General features: G+C 29.1%; 3 protein-coding genes across 7 annotated transcripts; 2 read left to right on the top strand and 1 right to left on the bottom strand.

The window, feature by feature from the left end:
- Nucleotides 1-206: 206 nt before the first annotated feature.
- Nucleotides 207-18580, top strand: Spri (Src homology 2 domain-containing protein sprint). Of its 5 annotated transcripts, none has more exons than XM_074255778.1 (13): nt 207-664; nt 740-936; nt 5215-5398; nt 5483-5556; nt 10259-10385; nt 10467-10673; nt 11307-11491; nt 11608-13568; nt 13722-14052; nt 14274-14500; nt 15990-16825; nt 16908-17103; nt 17198-18579. In XM_074255778.1, exons 3-13 carry the CDS (start codon nt 5315-5317, stop codon nt 17299-17301), a joined length of 4332 nt encoding a protein of 1443 aa, XP_074111879.1. In that variant the 5' UTR covers nt 207-664; nt 740-936; nt 5215-5314; the 3' UTR covers nt 17302-18579. The 5 variants fall into 5 exon arrangements, with proteins under 5 accessions (XP_074111879.1, XP_074111877.1, XP_074111878.1 ...); XM_074255776.1 differs by having other exon boundaries at nt 11605-13568; XM_074255777.1 differs by lacking the exon at nt 740-936 and having other exon boundaries at nt 11605-13568.
- Nucleotides 2848-3757, bottom strand: Obp2 (odorant binding protein 2). Its single transcript, XM_074255781.1, has 4 exons — nt 3557-3757; nt 3353-3441; nt 3132-3270; nt 2848-3046 (listed from the first exon to the last, which is right to left on the bottom strand). Exons 1-4 carry the CDS (start codon nt 3690-3692, stop codon nt 2970-2972), a joined length of 441 nt encoding a protein of 146 aa, XP_074111882.1. The 5' UTR covers nt 3693-3757; the 3' UTR covers nt 2848-2969.
- A 373-nt stretch (nt 18581-18953) lies between the features above and the next one.
- On the top strand, nt 18954-20220 carry Nd-24 (NADH dehydrogenase ubiquinone). Its single transcript, XM_074256459.1, has 4 exons — nt 18954-19099; nt 19219-19281; nt 19391-19849; nt 19926-20220. Exons 1-4 carry the CDS (start codon nt 19064-19066, stop codon nt 20097-20099), a joined length of 732 nt encoding a protein of 243 aa, XP_074112560.1. The 5' UTR covers nt 18954-19063; the 3' UTR covers nt 20100-20220.
- The last annotated feature ends 24 nt before the right edge of the window (nt 20221-20244 follow it).

Genomic DNA, 20244 nt, shown 5'->3' with positions numbered 1-20244 from the left:
TATTTTTTCAGAAAAGATTTATTTGTTAAATAAAAAAATTAAAAAATTATCAAGCGACTGCTAACTTTAATGTCATAATAAAGTTTCAAATTACCCGCGTAAAGTTTGAATTTTATTCCGCTAGGCAGCGTTTAATATGGCGGCGATATTGAGAGTCCCCGCGCCGCTGGTTTCGCGTGTACTTCCACGCGCATTCCATTTCATTTGATATCTCTACTTGTGTCTTGTGTATACATTCGCTCATGTTGTCTTTGTCAATCTCATAAACGAGAGAAAGGAGCAACAGGTGATGAGTTACTGTGTGTCTCTCTACATATAAATCTTTATGTTTTTTACGCTCTTTCACGTTTTACCTTATTTTATTTATGTGATAAAGAACAGCTACTACTATCAAGTGTTTAGTGTGCCAACAGTCTTTTGTTAGTTGTCTTTATTTTTGTTTTTCGAGCCGGAAATTTACACTTCCTGTCGATTGTAACGGACCAAAACCGTGACGAATTTTACTTTTAAGTACAAGTACATCAATGTTATAATTTCCATACCATTTAATCATAATCTTTACTACTTATGTCAATAAAGTGCACTTATCTTTGTGTCTCAAGAAATACCAATCAAAGTTTTTTTACATTGGATTTGACTATAACGCAACTTTTAGAATAAAAGGGTACGTTTTTTTTTTCTTTAAATTATTTTCATAAAATAATTTTCTATTATAAATAAATTTTTATTTTTCTAACAGATACAATAATAATTAAGAATAAGAATAATCTAAAACTCATAAATAAGAAAGATATTTATAGTTTTGAAGATCATGAAGCTGTTGATTCACGCGTTATATTAAAAAAAAAATTCTTAGTTCCCATGTGTGCATCTTGTCAGATAATATAGTCTCTGAGTCACGATCTCATATCGTGGATTCATACGTATGTGTACCATGTAAGTATACACATCTTCTGAATTCTTTATACAATTGCGACAATTCTTTTTCATTAGCTCCATTAACCTTAAGATCTCATATTAATACAAAAAGTACACATCTCTTGGTATTTACGAAGTATTATGAGACCCAAATAGTCTTAACTTACTGCATTCTATACAAGCAAGAATTTATTTTTTTAACTTCTACATCAATTCTATAAATAAAATTATAGCACTATAAATATACAGAAGATACCTTTTTGTATTTAGACTTTGAATACGCCATATTGAGCAAATATGCGCACGCATTTAAAATTACTTAAAGTAGTAATAAAAAGTAATAATAACAATAATAATAAAGATTATTGAAGGAAAGAATAAAAGCACAGTCGAAGGAATAATAACAATGAAACTTATGTAGAATGGAAAGATGAAGAATGAAAAGAACAAAAAAATTAAATACTCTAAAAAAATATCCGGCATCAAGTTTATTCAAAAAAAAAGTTGAATAAATTATAATAATAATAATAAAAAAAAAAAAAAAAAAAATGAAAAATGCATGTTGCTAAATATTTATCAAATGATAGTGATCGGTAAGATTTATGATAATTTAAACGTAAAGTTTGATATAAAAGGTAAAGACTTAATGATGGGCTGATGCATCGTGATTGATTGGAGCATAACAATAAAACTTATTTAAAAAAGTCCTTGTGATAAATGCGCCAATTAATTTAATTATTTAGCGAAAGTGAACGGTTGTTATATCGAACATACAGTTTGCTGTTTTTATACTGGACCAATACGATACTCATTCGGTTCATCAAGTGGGATCGGCTTTACATGTACTCTTAAAACCCGTTTGGTTTCGTTTAAAACTCGTGTAGGTGCAGTGAAAAAATTGAAAAATAAAATAAAAGTATTAAAAACCCACGCAATTGGTCGTATTTGGTCAGCATTTGGATTGACCATGGATTTCCCTTCCTCTTTCTTTCAATATTGTTACTACGTACGTGTTTTTACAAATGTATACAGTAGAGTAAACGTATTACAATAATAATTGTGTGGATTATGCTGTATTTGTAGACGCAAATATAAAAAAAAAAATGTATATTTATGATGGATAGGATAATATATTGAGACAATGGTTTTAAAGTTTACACGAGTTTGTTGTTTAAATTGCTAACAAGTCAACTAATGTATCAAGTGTGAAGAGTAAACTCATTGTTAGGATCACGAGTATCGTCTATTGTGTTGTATGAGGAATAAATTGGAATAAATTAAACTTGAGGTTTTGATTTAGGCGAGAATTTATACGTGTATATATGTATAGAGTAGAGCTTTGCGGCAACAACATCCGATGGTCCACGCCTATGGTGTCCCATGCGCTTAAAATCGATTCGGATGCTACTGCTGAGACTACGACGGTAGATGCTCTGTACATAGATATATACATTGTCATTGCTCTAAAGGAGTGCATTGCTCTTTTATATATAGATAACCCTGTATATTAATAATCTCTCTTATCGGTAAAATTTATAAATAAGCTTACAGGTAGTTTTATTAAGTCAATAACTGATAATTATAATTATTATTTAAGCTCCAATATTCGTAGCTTAGAAAATTAAATACCTTATTCCTTATTCATACAATGAAAATAATAAAAAAGTTATTTTGACGGAAATATAACTTGGTTAGAAGATTTAAAAATTAAAAAAAAATACATACCTGATATTAGAGATATGATAGAATGTATAAATATATTTTTGTGATGGAGTTAAATGGAAGTTGAGATTTTTATGATTGAAATCTATTATTTAGGTATAGAAAAATTCATAACAGAGATACCAGTATTTGTCACTTTGAAGCTTCAAGATAAATCACGTGATATATTATTGAAAGATATAAATATTTGAAATAAAAAATAAAGCATTTGTTGAAGCGACAATAAAAATAATATTTAATTAAGTACATATGTGCGTAAAATTCGGTAGCAATCGATTTAATTTTTTTTTATTTCTATTCACAATATCCGTAATTAATTTTTTCCCATTTTATTCTTGATTTTCATATCCCTTAAGGCATCCGGCGAACAGGTGTGCTTTTTCACATTCATTTTCAGCTTTTCCAGCTTCATTAAGAAGACAACAAAAAACAAATTTTTTTTTTTAAGTGATTCTTTATGCTAATACTTTTAATTAAAAAATTTTATTTACCTTCTTCCGCACATTTTTCAGTAGCTTCAATTATAGCTTTAGTCATTTCTTTAAACTTATCCTTATTTTCTTCGGCTTTTTCAATAGCTTCATTGAGTGCTGTTTTAACTTTCTCCATCTGTATTTTACCATCTTCCATCTATATCAAGTACAAAAAAAAATAATTAAATGTAGACATTTAAATTTATTAAATAATAAAAATTAATGCATTGTTTTCTTACTATTCCACTGTCTTTCAATATGCAAGCTTTGAAACACCGTATTTCCTCGTTATCGGCACCCTCATCCTCCTTCAAAAGGTTTAAGCTGTCTAAATAAGTAAAAAATAATCTTAATATCGAAAAAAAAATCCTAGTATTTAGCAGAATTATAAAACAATTAATTAATTTGATATTTTATTGGTCGATTTTTTAAAACGCACTTACCATCTGTAAGTTTATCTTTGCAAGCTTCGATACTTGCTTGGACAGCTTTTTTAAGCGGGCAATCCTCTTGTTCTCCTGATACACCGTTAGAAAACGTGAAAAGTAATCCTACAAAAACTAGTGCGAAGTATTTCATTTTTGTTTTATCAATATTAACTTATTACGAAAAAAAAAAAAAAAAAAAACTGACTCTAAGTAAACTGATGATGAATTAAATCGAATCGACTTACGCCTTATATTTATATCAACTTATTCGCCAGCAGATGATAATTATTTCATGTCTTTTAGATGATTTTTTACATGACAGGAAGTGTTTCCTTGATAATTACTTTTGATATAAAATGTTACGTTATTGTTTTATTCTCTTTACAATCGTTATTTTTGTTTATTTGTTTTTATCCAACTTAATGTCATTAGATTATTTTTATTATTACATAAGTATAATAATAAAAATTGTCAATTATAACAATTTATCATTTTTTTAAATCTTTTATACTTCTTTAAAAATAGTAAACGTCAACTTAATTATATAAGTATAGCTCTATTTTTTCTCTTAATTATTATTGTTATTATTATTTATTATATATTAGTTCAAGAAGTCGTGTTTGTATATCTATTATACATCCCCACACTAGCATCTCCGTATAACAGATACACGGAAGAAAAAAAAAAAGAGAGAGAGAGAAAAATTAAATTATAAATAATAATAAGTGTGGCTCCAAATTTAAAACTAGAAAAATTGCGATTCGAAATAACATTTTTTATAATCTAATAATTCTTATAAAATCTGTAAAAATCACAATCTGAAATCGTAATTTTTCCAGTTTTTTTTATAGGAACCGTCACATTACATAATATAATGTAATTTTTCCCTTTTTCTTTTTCCTTGTAGTGTTTTGTTTGCTTCGAATAACTAATTTATCATCTATCTGTTATTACTGTCAATTATTTTTTGATTAATTGGACGATATATGTGTAAAAAAAATTTCATAGAATTTATAGATTTTAGATTGATGTTTAGAGCTAACATCAATGAAAAAAATCAGTAGAATATTAAAATACATAACACAAAAAAATACTTCTATAAATAACTATGTCCCTGAGTGCTGTACAAAAAAATAATATATCTTAACGGTTATTAAAAAAATAATATAAAAGAATGTATGTAGGTTGATAACAGCGATAAGTAAAAGTTGCAAGAATGTGACTTGAAGGACCGGGGTTCAAGCCCGAACGCTATTGAAAAAGAACTTTCCTAAAAAATCAAAACTGTAGAAATAAAAACAATTGTAATTATAACAATTTTTTATACGGGGTTTAATAAGTATTAAAAATAATTTATTATAAATTTTTTTTTATATTGTATATTATGCATTTTCAATTTATTTATTTATTGAATTTAAATGCCAAGGAATAAAGCCAAATAGAAAGAAATTTTTTGGATGCAAGAAAATTTTTTTTTCTGGGTAATTTTTATTAATTTTGATATATTTTATGAAGATTATCTATCATAAGCGTTGATCTAATAAAACTTTTGCTCCCAATATTAATAATAATAGTAATTAATAAAAGTTCGAAAGTAATAAATAAATAAAATCTAAATTGCCAAAACTTAAGACAATAAGGCATTATAGTAAAGTTTATTTATGGGATTACAGGAATGAAGTTGTTGAATCGGATTGCTAAGAAGAGTGGGATGTTCAACTTCACTTGTAATACAAATAGTAGTTAGGAAACGGTGACTAACATGCGAACTGGATGATGTCATTCAGTAGGGACTGTGCGTCTCATAATCAGAAAAAGCGAGAATCAACTAGCAGTAATGCATCAAGCTACTTACTCGTAAGTACTTAATTACTTGATCTCGAAGTAAAATATTAATAAAATAGTGTATAAATATTTGCCTAAATAGATTTTTTATTTCAGTTACTCAATTCACTCGCCAACGATTTGGACTGCATGTTGAATGAATTGTGTAGTCCGACCGACAATTACCAAAGGTACGTTAAATATTTATGTACACAGTACGATCGAGTTAACGTCCATCGATCCATAATTTAGAAAATTAAAACCGACTAATTCGAAACAAAAGAGAGAGAACGAGGAACAAATGTTTTATTAAGCAAACCGTATGACCAGCTGTCGTTTCAAGTCACGCGGACACCATGTTAACGATTACGCATAAATAAACAGGAACAACCAATACAACCTCCTCAGTGACACGTGCCAACAGTAAATATCACGGTGAATTATTGAGTAAAAAATTGAATTTAATAAATAAAATCACACAAGTAATAATAAATAGAATGGGGAAGCGTAAAATGAAATATATAAAAATTCAAGGGTCATGATCCTCTGAAAAATTGAATTGATTCGCTTGGCTTTACTTACATTGCCTCGAAGCTAGCTTTTTTTTATGTTCGGTTAAGTGAGCAGGTGCACAAGAAGATTGTCATATTCATTTCAATCCATCTTGCTCACTTATTTTTTTACTTTAAAATATATTTTTTTTTTTTATTTTTTATTTAGGGATTACATAGATATAGATATAAGTACTGTATACATTTATGCATGTGTAACTTTGTAGGTGCATGAAGAAAAGTACTACGGCAACGCTTGCGAAAAGATAAAAGCTTACTCGCTGACAGACTATACAATATCACCAAGTAAAGAGGATGAGGTAAAAGTGGGTGCCAGACAATGGCTGCCAGCAACCAGCCACCAGCCACCAGCCACCAGCTAGTGCATGGGGTGTTTCCCTCTGAAAATGGTTCGGAGGGGTCAAACTAAAACTCTCAACCCTGTTGCTGGTATGGTTCATATCCTCTTGGTTGTTGTTGTCGACACTACTGTCGACGTCTGATCATGTGAAAAATCAGAGTTATGAAACTGTTGACTTTTACTTCTTCTACGGATGATCGTAAAGGGGAAAAAAAATCCAAGTAAATAATAAAATATTGTTGAAGAAAAAGTAAATAAAAACAAAAATAGGACCGCAGATGAGTAAAAATGGGAACGAAAACAAGCAAGAACAGGAGAATAAAAAAAATTTATACTGTCAAATAGGCTCGCGAAGCATTTTCATTCTCTGTTCCCCTTTTTCATATACATGTATCAACGTTATATAGTACACGGTGATGTACGAGTTTGCCCTCGCTAAAGTATAAGTAGAATGCCAACCAACGAAATATGAGCTCTAAATATAGAAAGGACAAGAATTTTCCTTGCCAGAATCGCTGATGAGAATGATACAAGTATTAAGAAGCGTTGGTGAAACATCATTTCACTTTATAGTATTCTTTTACATCTATATAAATATACAATATCTTATACTTTCGCCACGTCCATTATAATATTAAAAACATTATTTTTTTTTAATTTTCTCATTTTGTCTCTCGCGGGTGTACTTTTTTTCTACCAGTCGCGAGGCGGCACACTTGCCGACATGCTGTGACTTTATTATTATTATCTATATTATTAAGAGAATAAGCGAAATTTTGTGGCCAGCGTATTTATATGATAAAATGGGTTTTTATGGTTAAATTTGGTATTGTTGGAAAAGTCTTGACCTAGAGTTGTGCCTTTTCAAGATTTCATATCATTTTCACCAATAGTCAATTTATGATCATAAGTATTTAGGCTGTATTTGAAAAAGCTCTATCTCTAAATAGATAATTGAGAAATGACCTTGTATCTAGTAAACTATTGACATTTTTAAAGATATAAACTCATCCCGATGTTACATTCATCAAGACCTTTCATTTGAATACCCACATTAATTTTTCATATATTTATATATATTATATATAAGTATATATGAAAAATATATCAAAAATGCATGTGGGTATTCAAATGAAAGCTCTTGATGAGTGTAACATCGGGATGAGCTTATATCTTTAAAAATGTCAATAGTTAAAAAATTACAGTGCAATTTAACAAAAGTCATTGCTTAATAAAGAGAAATTTTATTTATTTATAGTTCACAAGTCACGGCAGTCACATAATGACTGCAAGGTTGCTAGTTATCATTATTTTGAATTATTATTATGATTATCGCACTACAGTACTTTAATTATGAGCTTACCAAGCCAGCAGCTACAAATCATATCAATTGCTTCTGGGTACAGATTTAATGAAAAGACCTCAATCATAAAGCTTATTACTTATTACGTTCCTAAATCAATTTTTTCAAATCCAAACAAATAAAATAGTAGAACAGATAAGTGATTAAAGTAACCTGATAAATTATATGTCTAGCCGAAAACTATATTATATAAATCGATCAACGGAAACGACCAGCTGATGAAGAAAGCCATAAAAAAAAATATAAAGTTATTGTTTAATAGATATATATTGATTTTATGTCAAGGCAAATGTTTTATCAAGCTGTATATATTTTTTATCCATGTGGTAATTAAATATATATAAATGGGTATTTAAGTAGCGCACTGTCAGTTGTATACGACAGTGAATCAAAACGTCAAAACCAACCACATGTCTACCCACTTGATAATATAGTCTACTTATACTTCTTAGGTTCGGAAGAAAATAAAAATATGTATATGTGAATATCTGTATTCATATTATACGACAAATATCTATTAAAACTGTTGAATTTGCGGGAGACTTTGACCCCAGACCTTGACGCGTGATTGTGAGACTTGAAATCGTAGATGCTTTTCAGGCGAAACGCAAAGTATGAAGATGATAGATTAAAAATGCCGCTTTGTTTTACTATACTTACCACTATGTACTTATACTCTCACACTGGTGTAGATTGCTCAACGCACGACACGGTTAGCTTGATATCACAGAGCTTTAATTGTGGGAGTGTGTAGGTTCAAGTAAAAGTGCACAGAGCGTCGCGACGCCCCCTACGTCACCCTCGTCGTCACCGACGCCTTGGACGCTAGTCAGTGCGCCGTCGACCGGTGTCTAGAATCGTTCTCTTCCTAGTGCTCTAGCTCACTTTATTTATTTTTTTTTTCCTCGCTCTTGTTAATAATTAATTTTTTATACTGCAATCAAATATTAGATTTTATAATATATAAAAATTGTTGATGACATATTTTTATTATTAATTTATTATTTTGAGACAATAATTATTTATAGAAGAAATAAATTATTTTTAATTGTCCTGCTGCAGAATGGATCGAACGGATACGATAGTAATTTCTTTGCATTAGAAAGTGAACAAGTGTGTCAGTGGGTTTACCGAAGACTTTAATTAACTCAGTAAATGTTATAAATAAAAATAATATTGAGTGAAAAAAAAAAAAATAAATAAAAAAAATAAAATTGTGTCAAAGGTTTACTAAAGAATTCTAGTCGTCGAGATTCTGCGATTAATTTTGTTGTCCTCGATGGTTACTACTGCATAATAACAAAACATTGTACTAGTCATTGTTCATACATTATTATATATGTGTAATAACAAATATTATATGAATATTACATATTTATGAATATTACATTGATACATTGAATATTTGTCGAGTAAATCAAATGATAAAATAGACTATAAATATAAAAAATACATACTGCTTAATTGACACAAACAAAAATTGATACTACTTAAACATTTTTATTAAGTTCACTGTCACGCATCGATACTTATTGAAATATGATAACGTTGCGTAATGTTGTTCTCTTGAGTTGTGCATTAAACCAAAGCGACCATATATAAATTACTGATAATATATTTATTATGTTTAACAAGCATTAAACGCTGCACCCAGTATTAAAAATGACAAAACGCATTATAATGTGAAAATATAAAAAAAAAACAACAAATATTTAACAAATAAAATAAGCAAATTCAATTAATTAATTAATTAATAAATAACAAAGAAGAAAATGTTGCCACCATTTTTGACAAATATCAATGGTGGTGTTTTGACATTCTACACAAGCCCAACGCACGAAAGAAATGCACAAAGTTCAGCGATACGAGGTCGATACGCTGAAATATCTATCAGAAGGTAAAATAAAATGATTAAAAACGTATTTAATACGTTTTTAATTTAATTTTTACGTTTTAAATATTATGACGACTGGTTAATTATACTAGAGATGGTATAATGAAATAATCGAGTCTAAAACTCATGTCTCGTGTAGTCTAGTAAATTGAAGTGTATGAGATGGTAACTTAATCTTGTCTCGCTCTGACTCCCATCGTGAAATTCAAGCGACGTTATTCGGCTTCGATTTCGCTACTCCTGTTCTTCTTGCTCCAATAACTAAATACTAATTTTATGTGAGTGGAGTTAATCCAAACGTATGATCATTCAAGTACATATTAAATTTATTTATTTCCGGGTGAAATTGGCAAAAGCTTTAAAATTTAAAGCTCGTAGAAAAACCCATTGAAAATAATGTGAATAAAAAAAGCCGGTTGTAGGTGGTTGAATAGGAACAGCAGCAGTAGTAGTAGTAGTATAGCAGTAAGGGAAATGAGAAAATACCGAGCACGTGTTGAGAACCTCCAATTGCCATAGCAACCCCCGTACAAAGACAAGGAAGCCATCCATACTATCATTTTATCTCTCTCATTCTTGTTATCGTTATCTCGTTTTTCTCTATCACACCTTTTATGTCTCTAATAGACACACCAGTAGACTACCGGTATTTACCGTCATCTTTTAAGTTGTTAAACTTTAAATCATTTTTAATAACAATAAATTTTTTTTTTTTTTTTTTAAGGAGCGATGTCTTCCTGGAACCGTATCTACAGCAACATGGAACGGTCAGTGAAGTTGATGGTTCACCGGACACACCTCCCCCGAACCCACTCATGCAACACCAGCTCGCTCACTTACATCATGTCCAGGTCAGCTATTTATTAGATGAAAATTATCTATCATATTTTTTATCTGATTGATTTAAATATTAATTTATTTATTTATTTTAGAGCTCAGAGTCACTTTCATCAGAAGGAGAATCCTCGGCTCATGGTACATCGGCTGCAGAATCATCTGCATCACCTTCAGACTCGGGGAGTGAAGTAGCTTGTGATATTACTCTTATAGAACGACTTATACGTTCGCATCCAATATGGTTTCTTCCGGGGATACAAAGAGCTGGTGCCTTTCATCTATTGCAAGGCAAAGAAGAAGGGGTTAGTATTTTTATTTAAAAGAGTTTTTTATCTTCATATTTATTTACTTTAAGCATTAGAAAATGTAAGAAAAAAAAAATAGATTGACATTGCATATTAAAAAAAAAGTAACTCATTAGTAAAGCATGCTTCTTTAGAATGTCATTACTTCTGTAATTTAGGTAAAAAACTAATTGCGGAAATTCAAAAATAATAACAGTGATTGAAGTTCCTTTGAAATCATTAACTATTTAAATTTATTAACTGTAAATCTGACCTAATACTTGAAAGTTTTTACCATTTAAATAATTAACTTGTTATTTTTGCCAAGTTTTAATAACGTTATTTTTAAATCTAACAGATTTAATTTTCTTTTCGCTGTCTTGGGTAAAAAAAAAGTTTTCATATTTTTAAAATTTCCGACACTTTTATTATTATTATTAATTAATTTATAAATATCTTAAAAAAAAAATGAAACTTTTATTTTATATATACTTTTCTTTACTAATTACCTCTTTAAGATTTTATAAATAGCAAATTTTTTTTTATCGACCATTTTTATATTTAATTAGTTCATCAAACTGTTAATTAATAATCAGCAAAGAAAAAATATCCATCAAAGTATATTAATAATATTTTATAAAATATTTTTAGAATTTTGTGGTACGACAGTCAAGTCAAAACGATACAATGGCACTGTCAGTGAGGTTACCCGCAGGAAAAGGGCCGTATATTGAACATTATTTAATTCAAGCAAATAAGGGTAAACTGAGCTTAGAAACTAGTGACAATCGATTTGATAATATTCCCTCTCTCATAGCTCACTATTCTCAATGTTGGTGAGTATTTAAAAAACAATTAATTTTGATTGACAGTTTAATAAAAAGAAATAATAAAATTTTTAATTGTCTATATTATTTAAAAATAAAAATATTTGTTTTGTTTTGTCAAGCAGCGACGAGTTACCTGTCCAATTAACGTTACCCCGAGCAATGCGTGAGGCTAAAAATAGACAGCAGCTGTCGTCACTGGCCCTATTGGGTCAGGAGTTTTGGAGATACCCTATGGCAAATCCAAAACCACCGGAAAGCGGTGGTAGTAGTAGTAATGCCTCGAGTTTGGGTAGTTTTAATGTCGGAAATGAGACAATAACACACGATCATAATAATTTAATATCGTCTAGAGACAAAAGTATAATACTTAATCTTATTCCAATTACATCACAAGATTCATCTCATTCAATAAAAACTACAACTACTGGTACATTCGTTACATCACAACAGCCGAGACTGCCACGACCAACTCCGCCAAATACTCTCAACTTGAAGAGATTCAATGAGCCTCTTGATGACAAAAAAGATCGAACTGAAAATATTGTTATCTTGCCATGTGAAAAACCCAGTCAAAAATTAGTGTCACCTAATCTCGTTCAAAGTGTTCGCTGTCGTTCACCGGTCGTTCATAATGTCGAGAGTAATGTACTTATACCTACTGAATCTAAAAGCAACAACGAATCACAAAATTTTATTAAAAATAATTCAAATAATATTATAAATGCTAATTCACCAAACAGTCAATCAGGAGATACACGTAATGTTGGATTTGATAGTCAGCAAGGTGGTACTATACACGGTACTATACAAGTAAATAGTATTAAAACACCGCCTACACCTCCACCACGTTGGGCTAAACCAGGAGCAAGTCAATGTCAAAATAGCAATGTTACTGTTACAACTACAACTACAGTAATTTCATTAAATGTTAATCAAATTGGTACGACTGATTCATTTCAACAACTTGTAACTTCGTCAGATAAAAATTTAACAATGTTAAGCCCACAAAGTATAACATCTAACAAATCATTTTCATCTAATTTTACAAGTAGATCTACCTTATCACCTAGCACACCAACATTATTATCACCGTCTTCAAAACTAGTCTCTAATGGAAGAAAAACGCCGAATCTCTTGTCACCTACAACTCCATCAAGCACAACGTCTAAATCGCGTAGACGTCGTGATCGTGAAGCGAGGAAAAATTCTCAACACTATCAAGAGTCAGATATACTTGAATCTTACTGCCGTAGTTCACCAGCTGATAAAATTTCTGACTATGAAGATATTTGGAATACAACTGACAGATCTAATTCTAGTTGGTCACCGCATGACCGTAGTGAGCATACTTTAAGTCCATGTCAACCTACTGAAAATTTAATTAAAGACCCTTTTGCTGGTACAGACCGTGTGATGCTGTTACGCAATGATCGATCATCACGGTCACGAGAAAAATTGAGTTACATGGAGATAGCCAGTCCTGAATTTAGTAGTTTTAAACCAATTGCTGAATCGTGTTCAAAAAGTCCAAGAGGTTCAGCTTCACCCGAAGATATTGGAGGAATACTAAGACGTCCAGATCTTTTGTCAAGAGTTTGTAGTGCTAATTCTTTAAATAGCCCAAACGTCACTACCATAACTCCGGTTAAAAATAAACTAGCTTTGATGTTTACCAAGTCTGAGAGTAATAGCCCAATGACTCCTGAATCTAAACAGAGTAGCCCATTTTATGCAGAACCCGCGGATGCTATTCAACAAATTCAACCACTTGTACCTAGAAGAAAAAATCGTAATAATAGTGGTATAATAAGTAAATATCGTCACAGTGAACCTGGATGGTTTCAGATGCCAAGTGGTAATCACACCAATCAAATACACCCGATTGATTGGACTGAATCTGAAGAAACTGAAGATAAAATACCTCTTATATCGTCTTCCGTAGATAACCTTACCTCAAATCGTCTTGGTGGTAAAGAAAATAAAAAAATCTATCCTCGTGCTAAACCAGTTCAACCACCTAAAGTTAGACCTAAAATCTCAAATGATACTTCCTGGACAGTTGACTCAAGCTGGGAATTTATTGGTAATTTTATTTCATTTTATTTTATTTATAGTACCTACTAAAATCTACTCGTCCTCTATATTATTCAATGTAGTAATATAATTTATTAATTTAATTTATTTTAATAGATTTTTATTAAATTAGTTTTGATGATATTGATTTTATTAATAACAGGAAATGAAGGAGATGATACAGGCGGCAGTGAAATTGAACGTAAAGGAGGATCGGGAGAGAAAGAGAATGATAATGAAGACGAAAAGAAGGATAAATTTAGTAGTGAAAGTGACCGTAGTCAAAGTAAACAGAAAAGCCCAAAGCTAAATGGTAATGGAAACAGCCTCGGAAGTGATAATACAAGTGATGTTGTTAAGACGGAAAATGAAACTGACTCTGAGGAAAGTCCTGAATTTATGACCGATATTTTATTACGACAATTTCCACGGGATAGTTGTAATAAAGATGATGGATCTAACTCACTCACCGTTCAGAGTATCATTTACCAACGGTAATTTAAATGCATCTTATATATTTTATAATAGTTTATCATCGACATTTTAATTAATCAATATTTTTACAAATCTTACTATATATTTAAAAAAAAAAAACTCTTAAATTTACAAATATGATAGTGAAAAAAATCCATTACGAATTCAACAGATTTTCTATTAAAGAATAACTAAAAAATTACACTATTAAAATATTAACAAAATAAATTTTTTTTTCTAGGTACCCAGAATTAATAAAAACAACAGATACACTACAAAATGATTACAGTAATTCGACTCTTAGTAATATTGATAAAAGGAAAAATCGAGAAACAACACCGTCAGATTGGGAAGGTGATCAAACGTATGAAGTATCAGAATGGGAAACTAACGTTGATACAGATGATAGTGATCATGAGAGAATAAAAAGAAAAGCCAGTTTTAAAGAACGATTAGATCCCCTTCTATGTAAGTTTTAACTTTATCATTATTATATTTATAGTTCCATTGCTTTTTTTTTTTTTTTTTTTTTTAATGCAATTACGTAAAAATTATTAAAGAAGAAAATTAGGTCATTGAATTTAGCATGTTTAATGTATGCTTTTAAGCTGATAATTTCGTTGTATTTATCTATCTTCTTATTCCATAAAATTATCCCAATTTTAATTTTTTTTCGGCTTGAAAGTTTTAATTTAATATTAATAGAGCGATTAAATTTTGTTCCAGTTATATTTATAAAATAAAATGAGTCCATATAGCTGAATGTGAAATTACATTAAAAAAGTCTTGATTTAAATCTTTTTTTTTTTTTTTTTTTTTTTTATAATTTCAATGGTTTATTATTTCTTATTGTAATGTACTAAAAATATGTTTAAAAGAAAAAAAAAGTTGATTTCATCCAAAACGGGTGAGGATACTGTGAGAGCATTATAAATTATAAATAATTAATTAATCTTTATTATAGACGCGGAAAGAAAGAGTTATAAACTATATGATAGATTTATGATGATTAATAGATTATAATTGTATAATGTAGTTCAATCTTATGATAATGGTGATTAGTAAAGATAATTAAAAAATTAAGATAAATGGAAAAAAAAAAAAACAATAAATATGAAGTGCGCAATGACTAAAGCTGTATCTATGAAGATTATAAATATCCGAGACAATGGTTTACTTGTGGGATTTTCGATAATTATCATTCAGTATTGTCCGAGTTTGTCTCGCATTACTTAACTCGTCCTCTTGACACGAGGCGTTTATCTTTTATCTCCATCCCTCACTCTTTTGCTACTTCTTTCTTATCGAGTACTACTCTGTACTAGATTACTGTAATACATTCAGTGCATATACGCTCATAGTAAATTAATCACCGTACAATATTTTATATCGAAAATTTACAATGATTAAATTATTTAAACGTAACAATAAAATTCAACATTTGCCGCGTATTTTTTGTGAGTAATTGTGATTTTTAAAACTATTCATTTTACAATGATTGATAATTTTGTGGATGTCGACAGCGAGTGTAAAAAATTTTCCTTTTACACCAAAAAAATGTTCAAAAAATTAAGTTTGTGGTTTCGTTGTTTTTGTCGAAAAATACAGCGTACTACGGTTGTATTTAAATGTAAGATTAATAGAGTTGAATTAATTTTGAAAAATTATTATTTTAATATAAAAAATATACTATTTTATTTAAAAAAAAAATTAGTGATTATTCATTTTGCATACAAAAATGTGCTATTTTTTTTTTTTTTTATTTAATAGTAATTGCACGTGATAACAATTTCTAAAAATTTCAATGAATTTATAATGAACCATTGAAATTTACCAATAATGATAAAATATAAATAGATTATTTCAGATAAATAGAAATAAGATAAAATTGATAAGCATATATAGATTTTATTATTTTTTTCAATAATTATAATTATCTTATTTATTTTTTTGATAGCTCCCCCTCGACTTCAAGCCTTGAAAAATCGTGATGGCTGTGGAACTGGATCAAGTATAAGGGCTTATGCATTGTTGTTAGCAGCTGATAAAACAACGGTATTTTCACAAAATATTGATAATTTTATCCAGTGTACTATGGAAGGAAAAGAAGCAAGCCCTCACGTTGTAATGAGAAATATTCGTCAATTTATGTCGGGGATGAAAAATTATCTGGTTAAACACGGAGAACGTGAATTTGAAAAAGAAGTTGAAAAAGAGCGCCTTAAATTGAAAGCAAATGAATTTCTAAATTTAGATGCAATACTTGAAGGCGTAATGATGAGGCTTGTAGTACGTCCACTGCGTGAACATGTATACAAACTGTTTGTTGAACATTATGGTGCAACTGGGTCACTTAATACCCTTGCTGACAGTATTCAATACGCTCATAATAAACATATACAAGAATTAGGCGTACGTCCAACTATAATACCACCATCAGATAGTAATTTAAATTTGATATTAAAGTACATCGAGCGTTTACAAAAATCAGATTCACCGTTGGATAAATTGGAAAACTTATTGTCTGCCATATCGACTATTTTTAATTCAGTTAAACATTCTAATTGCGATAAACACGTAACTCTAGGTGCTGATGATTTATTACCGCTACTTGTATGGGTTCTGGTACGTGGTAAAGTGGTCGATGCTGAAATAGAAGCCGAGTTTATGTGGGGTTTACTTCATCCGTCTCTTCTTACTGGTGAGGGTGGATATTATTTAACTACACTATCAAGTGCTGTTCATGTATTGAAAACATTCAAGACAAGTCAGGGAACTATGTCAACTATAAATGTAAGTATAATTTTAATTAATTAATTAATACTCAAGTTATCACGTTGTTTATTATCAATAATATAATATAATTAATTTAAAGGGTTGTGGAACTCCTGAATGTTGCTCTTCAGTTCTTCGAGTACTTGTACCAGATGAAATTCATGGATCGTTAAATACTAGAACACTACCCGTCAGACCAAACATGAACACCCGAGAGATTTGCCGTATACTTGCGCATAAAACACGATGCACAAATCCACAAGACTATGGTTTATTCAAATTAGTACAAGGCGAAGGTAAATACTAATACTACTAATTTATAGTCTAAATATTTTGAGTTGATTAAAATTTTAAATAATATTTATTTATAAAATTTTTATTTTTATTTAGAAACATTATTGGGAGATCATGAATGTCCTCAAGAGCTATCACACTGCCTTTTTGCTTTTAAAAGAATTGACGCCAAGATTGCTTGGCCAAAAACTACATCTTGAATAATTTATTAATTAAACATACATAGTATTTGATACCGAGTGCTCAAATGCATATTTTTAAAAGTCCAAAATAATATAAGCAATTTATCGCATGAAATTATTCATCATAATTTCATTAAGACTTTGGAGACCAAATTTTTTTAATTTTTCACACGATATATTTGATAACGATGTAATCGATTTATATAAATATAGATATATAAATATTTACAAATTGTATTCAAAACAATAGATAATTATTATAAATAATTATCATAATGGAGAGCATGCAGTATAATCAATCCTTAAGAAAGAAATTATTTTATGGCTGTTTATTCATCCCATTTAGATCAAACGACTGCGGTATTTTTAAGTTTTCAAATCTCAAAATCCATTATTAGTAAAATTAACAGGTAATTTTATAAAATTTTGATTTTATCATCGTCTATTAATTTTATTTTTAATTCTAATATTTATTTAACGTGTCAAAATTACATTAAAAGCAAGTGATAATATAAATTTGCATTGAACGTAAAAATAATTATTTTAATTCTTCCTTAAAATTTTTTTATGGTTTCTATTTTAAATTATATTATATAAATAGAACAAATTAGACGTAAAGTGTATAAGCAATCCATTTTTCGGGTAAAGTTAACGATATTTATTGAAAATTATGAAAAAAAAATCATGTATTTCTCTATATATTATCCAATACGAAATTATACTATTACCTTTGTTACATTAAATTTTATAACACTGAAGTTGACAGATAAAAATTTTTTTGGAATTTTACAGCAATTAAATTACTAAAAAAAAAAAATTTAATTAAAAAGTTTCACATGTGAAAATTAATAAAAATTGCAAGTGAAAATTTTTAGCATTTTTTTTTTTTTGTAATTAATTTGTTAAAAAAATTTTTTAAATTGACCGCTAACTTCAGTATTATTAAATTTTTGATAATCATAATAATTATAGTAATTGTGATTTTTTTTGTTATAAAATCACACCAGTAATTAAAAAAAAAAAAAAATAATTTATTTGTAAAATGTCGTTAATTATTTTATATCAAATGAAATAATAGTTTTATTTACGTATAATGACAATACTAATTGACTTGATGTTATTGATTAATTTGCTTTTAATATGCTAGTCAATCGGACACGAAAAAAGTTTTTTTAATAAAAAAATTTTTATAACTACATTAATTATTATCCGTTAAGTTATTATCAAATTGTTAATTATTTATCACTGTAATCAGTATGTAACATAATTATATGTAACAATGCTCAATAAACATTTTCTACTATAAACAAAAATCACAATTTTTTTTTTTTTTACTTTCATTATTCGTTCTATTTTCAACTGAAGTATTAAGTCTTAAAGTATTTAATTTATTTATTTTAAGAATATGTTATTAATATTGTTTAAAAATAAATTGCCAGCTGATAATTATAATTAAAGACTTCATTATAAATTCAATCATTAAAATAGTATACTTATCTTTAAATATATGGTAATAAATAATTAATGATGGATGAAGAAATTTTTTACGAATTAATATTTCCATATTTGTTAAAAAAAAAAAAGAATGAGCGAAAATTTTAAATTTTAAAAATCCCGCGGTTTTAAAATAGAACGCATGCGCACAAGGTAAGTCGCCCTCTATCAATTTCAATTATAAAAAAGTCAGTCTTGTTATGTTGATCGTTTCAGAAGTTGCGCAGTATTTTTTAATAAAAAAATTGTTTCTAGTTTAATTAATAAATTGCTATTGTTAAACAAGATGTTTGTCACTTTAGGAAAAATTTGCAATGCAACAGTGAGTATTATAATTTCATAGGACTGCTGTTTTAAAAAAATATCAATCTGCTTAACCTAAAATCTTATGTAATAAATAAAGTGTTAATAATTAATTGTTTATTATTTGGTACTTGACAGGTATTGAGGAATATAAGACAGATACAAACTTCAGCCATCCGTGCATCTGATCATCTTTTTGTTGTGAGTAATTATTAAAAACAACAGTCAAATCAATAGATTTAGAACACATAATAAATAATTATTTATGTCAGTCCAAGTGACATTTGGTGATGGTTAAAAAATTTTACAGCACCGTGATTCGGAGCAAGATAATCCAAATATTCCATTTGAATTTAATGATGCCAACAAAAAACGAGTGGAAGCAATACTTGGTATTTACCCTGAAGGCCATAAACGTGGTGCAATGATTCCATTGCTGGACTTAGCTCAACGTCAACAAGGTTGGCTCCCAATTTCCGCGATGCACAAAGTTGCAGAAATTTTAGGTGTGTCAAACATGCGTGTATACGAAGTAGCTACATTCTACACGATGTTTAATCGTCGACCTATGGGAAAATATCACGTACAAATATGCACATGCACTCCATGCTGGTTGCGCGATTCTGATTCCATCGTTCAAGCTGTTGAAGCAGCTACTAATTGTAAACTTGGGGGTACATCTGCTGATAATTTGTTTACTCTTTCCGAAGTTGAGTGTCTTGGAGCTTGCGCCAATGCTCCGATGTTACAAGTTAATGATGACTACTACGTATGTTAAATATTTTATTTTTAATTGAATCCTTTTTTTCAACTGATGATTTAAATTGGATTTATTAATTTTTTAGGAAGATTTAACTCCAGAAACAACAAAAGAAATAATAAACAAATTGAAAGTTGGTGAAAGACCGCCACCCGGACCACAAAAATCTCAAAGATTTGCAGCAGATCCAGCTGGTGGGCTTACGTCTTTGACAACACCACCACCTGGACCCGGTGATTTTGTACGAAGTGATTTATAGATTATTAATTAAATTATAGAATTATTAAAAGTAATAGTCGTCTGGTTTATAATTTTTAAATAGCTATTACACTTATAGGTATCTATAAAGAAGAATTTATAAATATCAGTGTATACAATTATTGATGTATTATCATTATTATTTT

Source organism: Cotesia typhae, unplaced genomic scaffold, assembly GCF_013202065.1.
Source record: "Cotesia typhae breed Kobodo isofemale line unplaced genomic scaffold, CoteBio_Ctyphae scaffold_152, whole genome shotgun sequence".
Taxonomy (NCBI): domain Eukaryota; kingdom Metazoa; phylum Arthropoda; class Insecta; order Hymenoptera; family Braconidae; genus Cotesia; species Cotesia typhae.
This window is presented reverse-complemented; position numbering and strand designations above follow the sequence as displayed.

Coding starts and splice junctions, on each gene's coding strand:
- Nd-24 (XM_074256459.1), top strand. CDS start 19,064: ATGTTTGTCACTTTAGGAAAAATTTGCAATGCAACA. Junction 19,100..19,218: donor GAAAAATTTGCAATGCAACA/GTGAGTATTATA, acceptor GGTACTTGACAG/GTATTGAGGAATATAAGACA. Junction 19,850..19,925: donor AAGTTAATGATGACTACTAC/GTATGTTAAATA, acceptor TTAATTTTTTAG/GAAGATTTAACTCCAGAAAC.
- Obp2 (XM_074255781.1), bottom strand. CDS start 3,692: ATGAAATACTTCGCACTAGTTTTTGTAGGATTACTTTTCACGTTTTCT. Junction 3,442..3,556: donor CAAAGATAAACTTACAGATG/GTAAGTGCGTTT, acceptor TTACTTATTTAG/ACAGCTTAAACCTTTTGAAG. Junction 3,271..3,352: donor TATTGAAAGACAGTGGAATA/GTAAGAAAACAA, acceptor TACTTGATATAG/ATGGAAGATGGTAAAATACA.
- Spri (XM_074255777.1), top strand. CDS start 5,315: ATGATGTCATTCAGTAGGGACTGTGCGTCTCATAATCAGAAAAAGCGA. Junction 5,399..5,482: donor ATGCATCAAGCTACTTACTC/GTAAGTACTTAA, acceptor TTTTTATTTCAG/TTACTCAATTCACTCGCCAA. Junction 17,104..17,197: donor CAAATTAGTACAAGGCGAAG/GTAAATACTAAT, acceptor ATTTTTATTTAG/AAACATTATTGGGAGATCAT.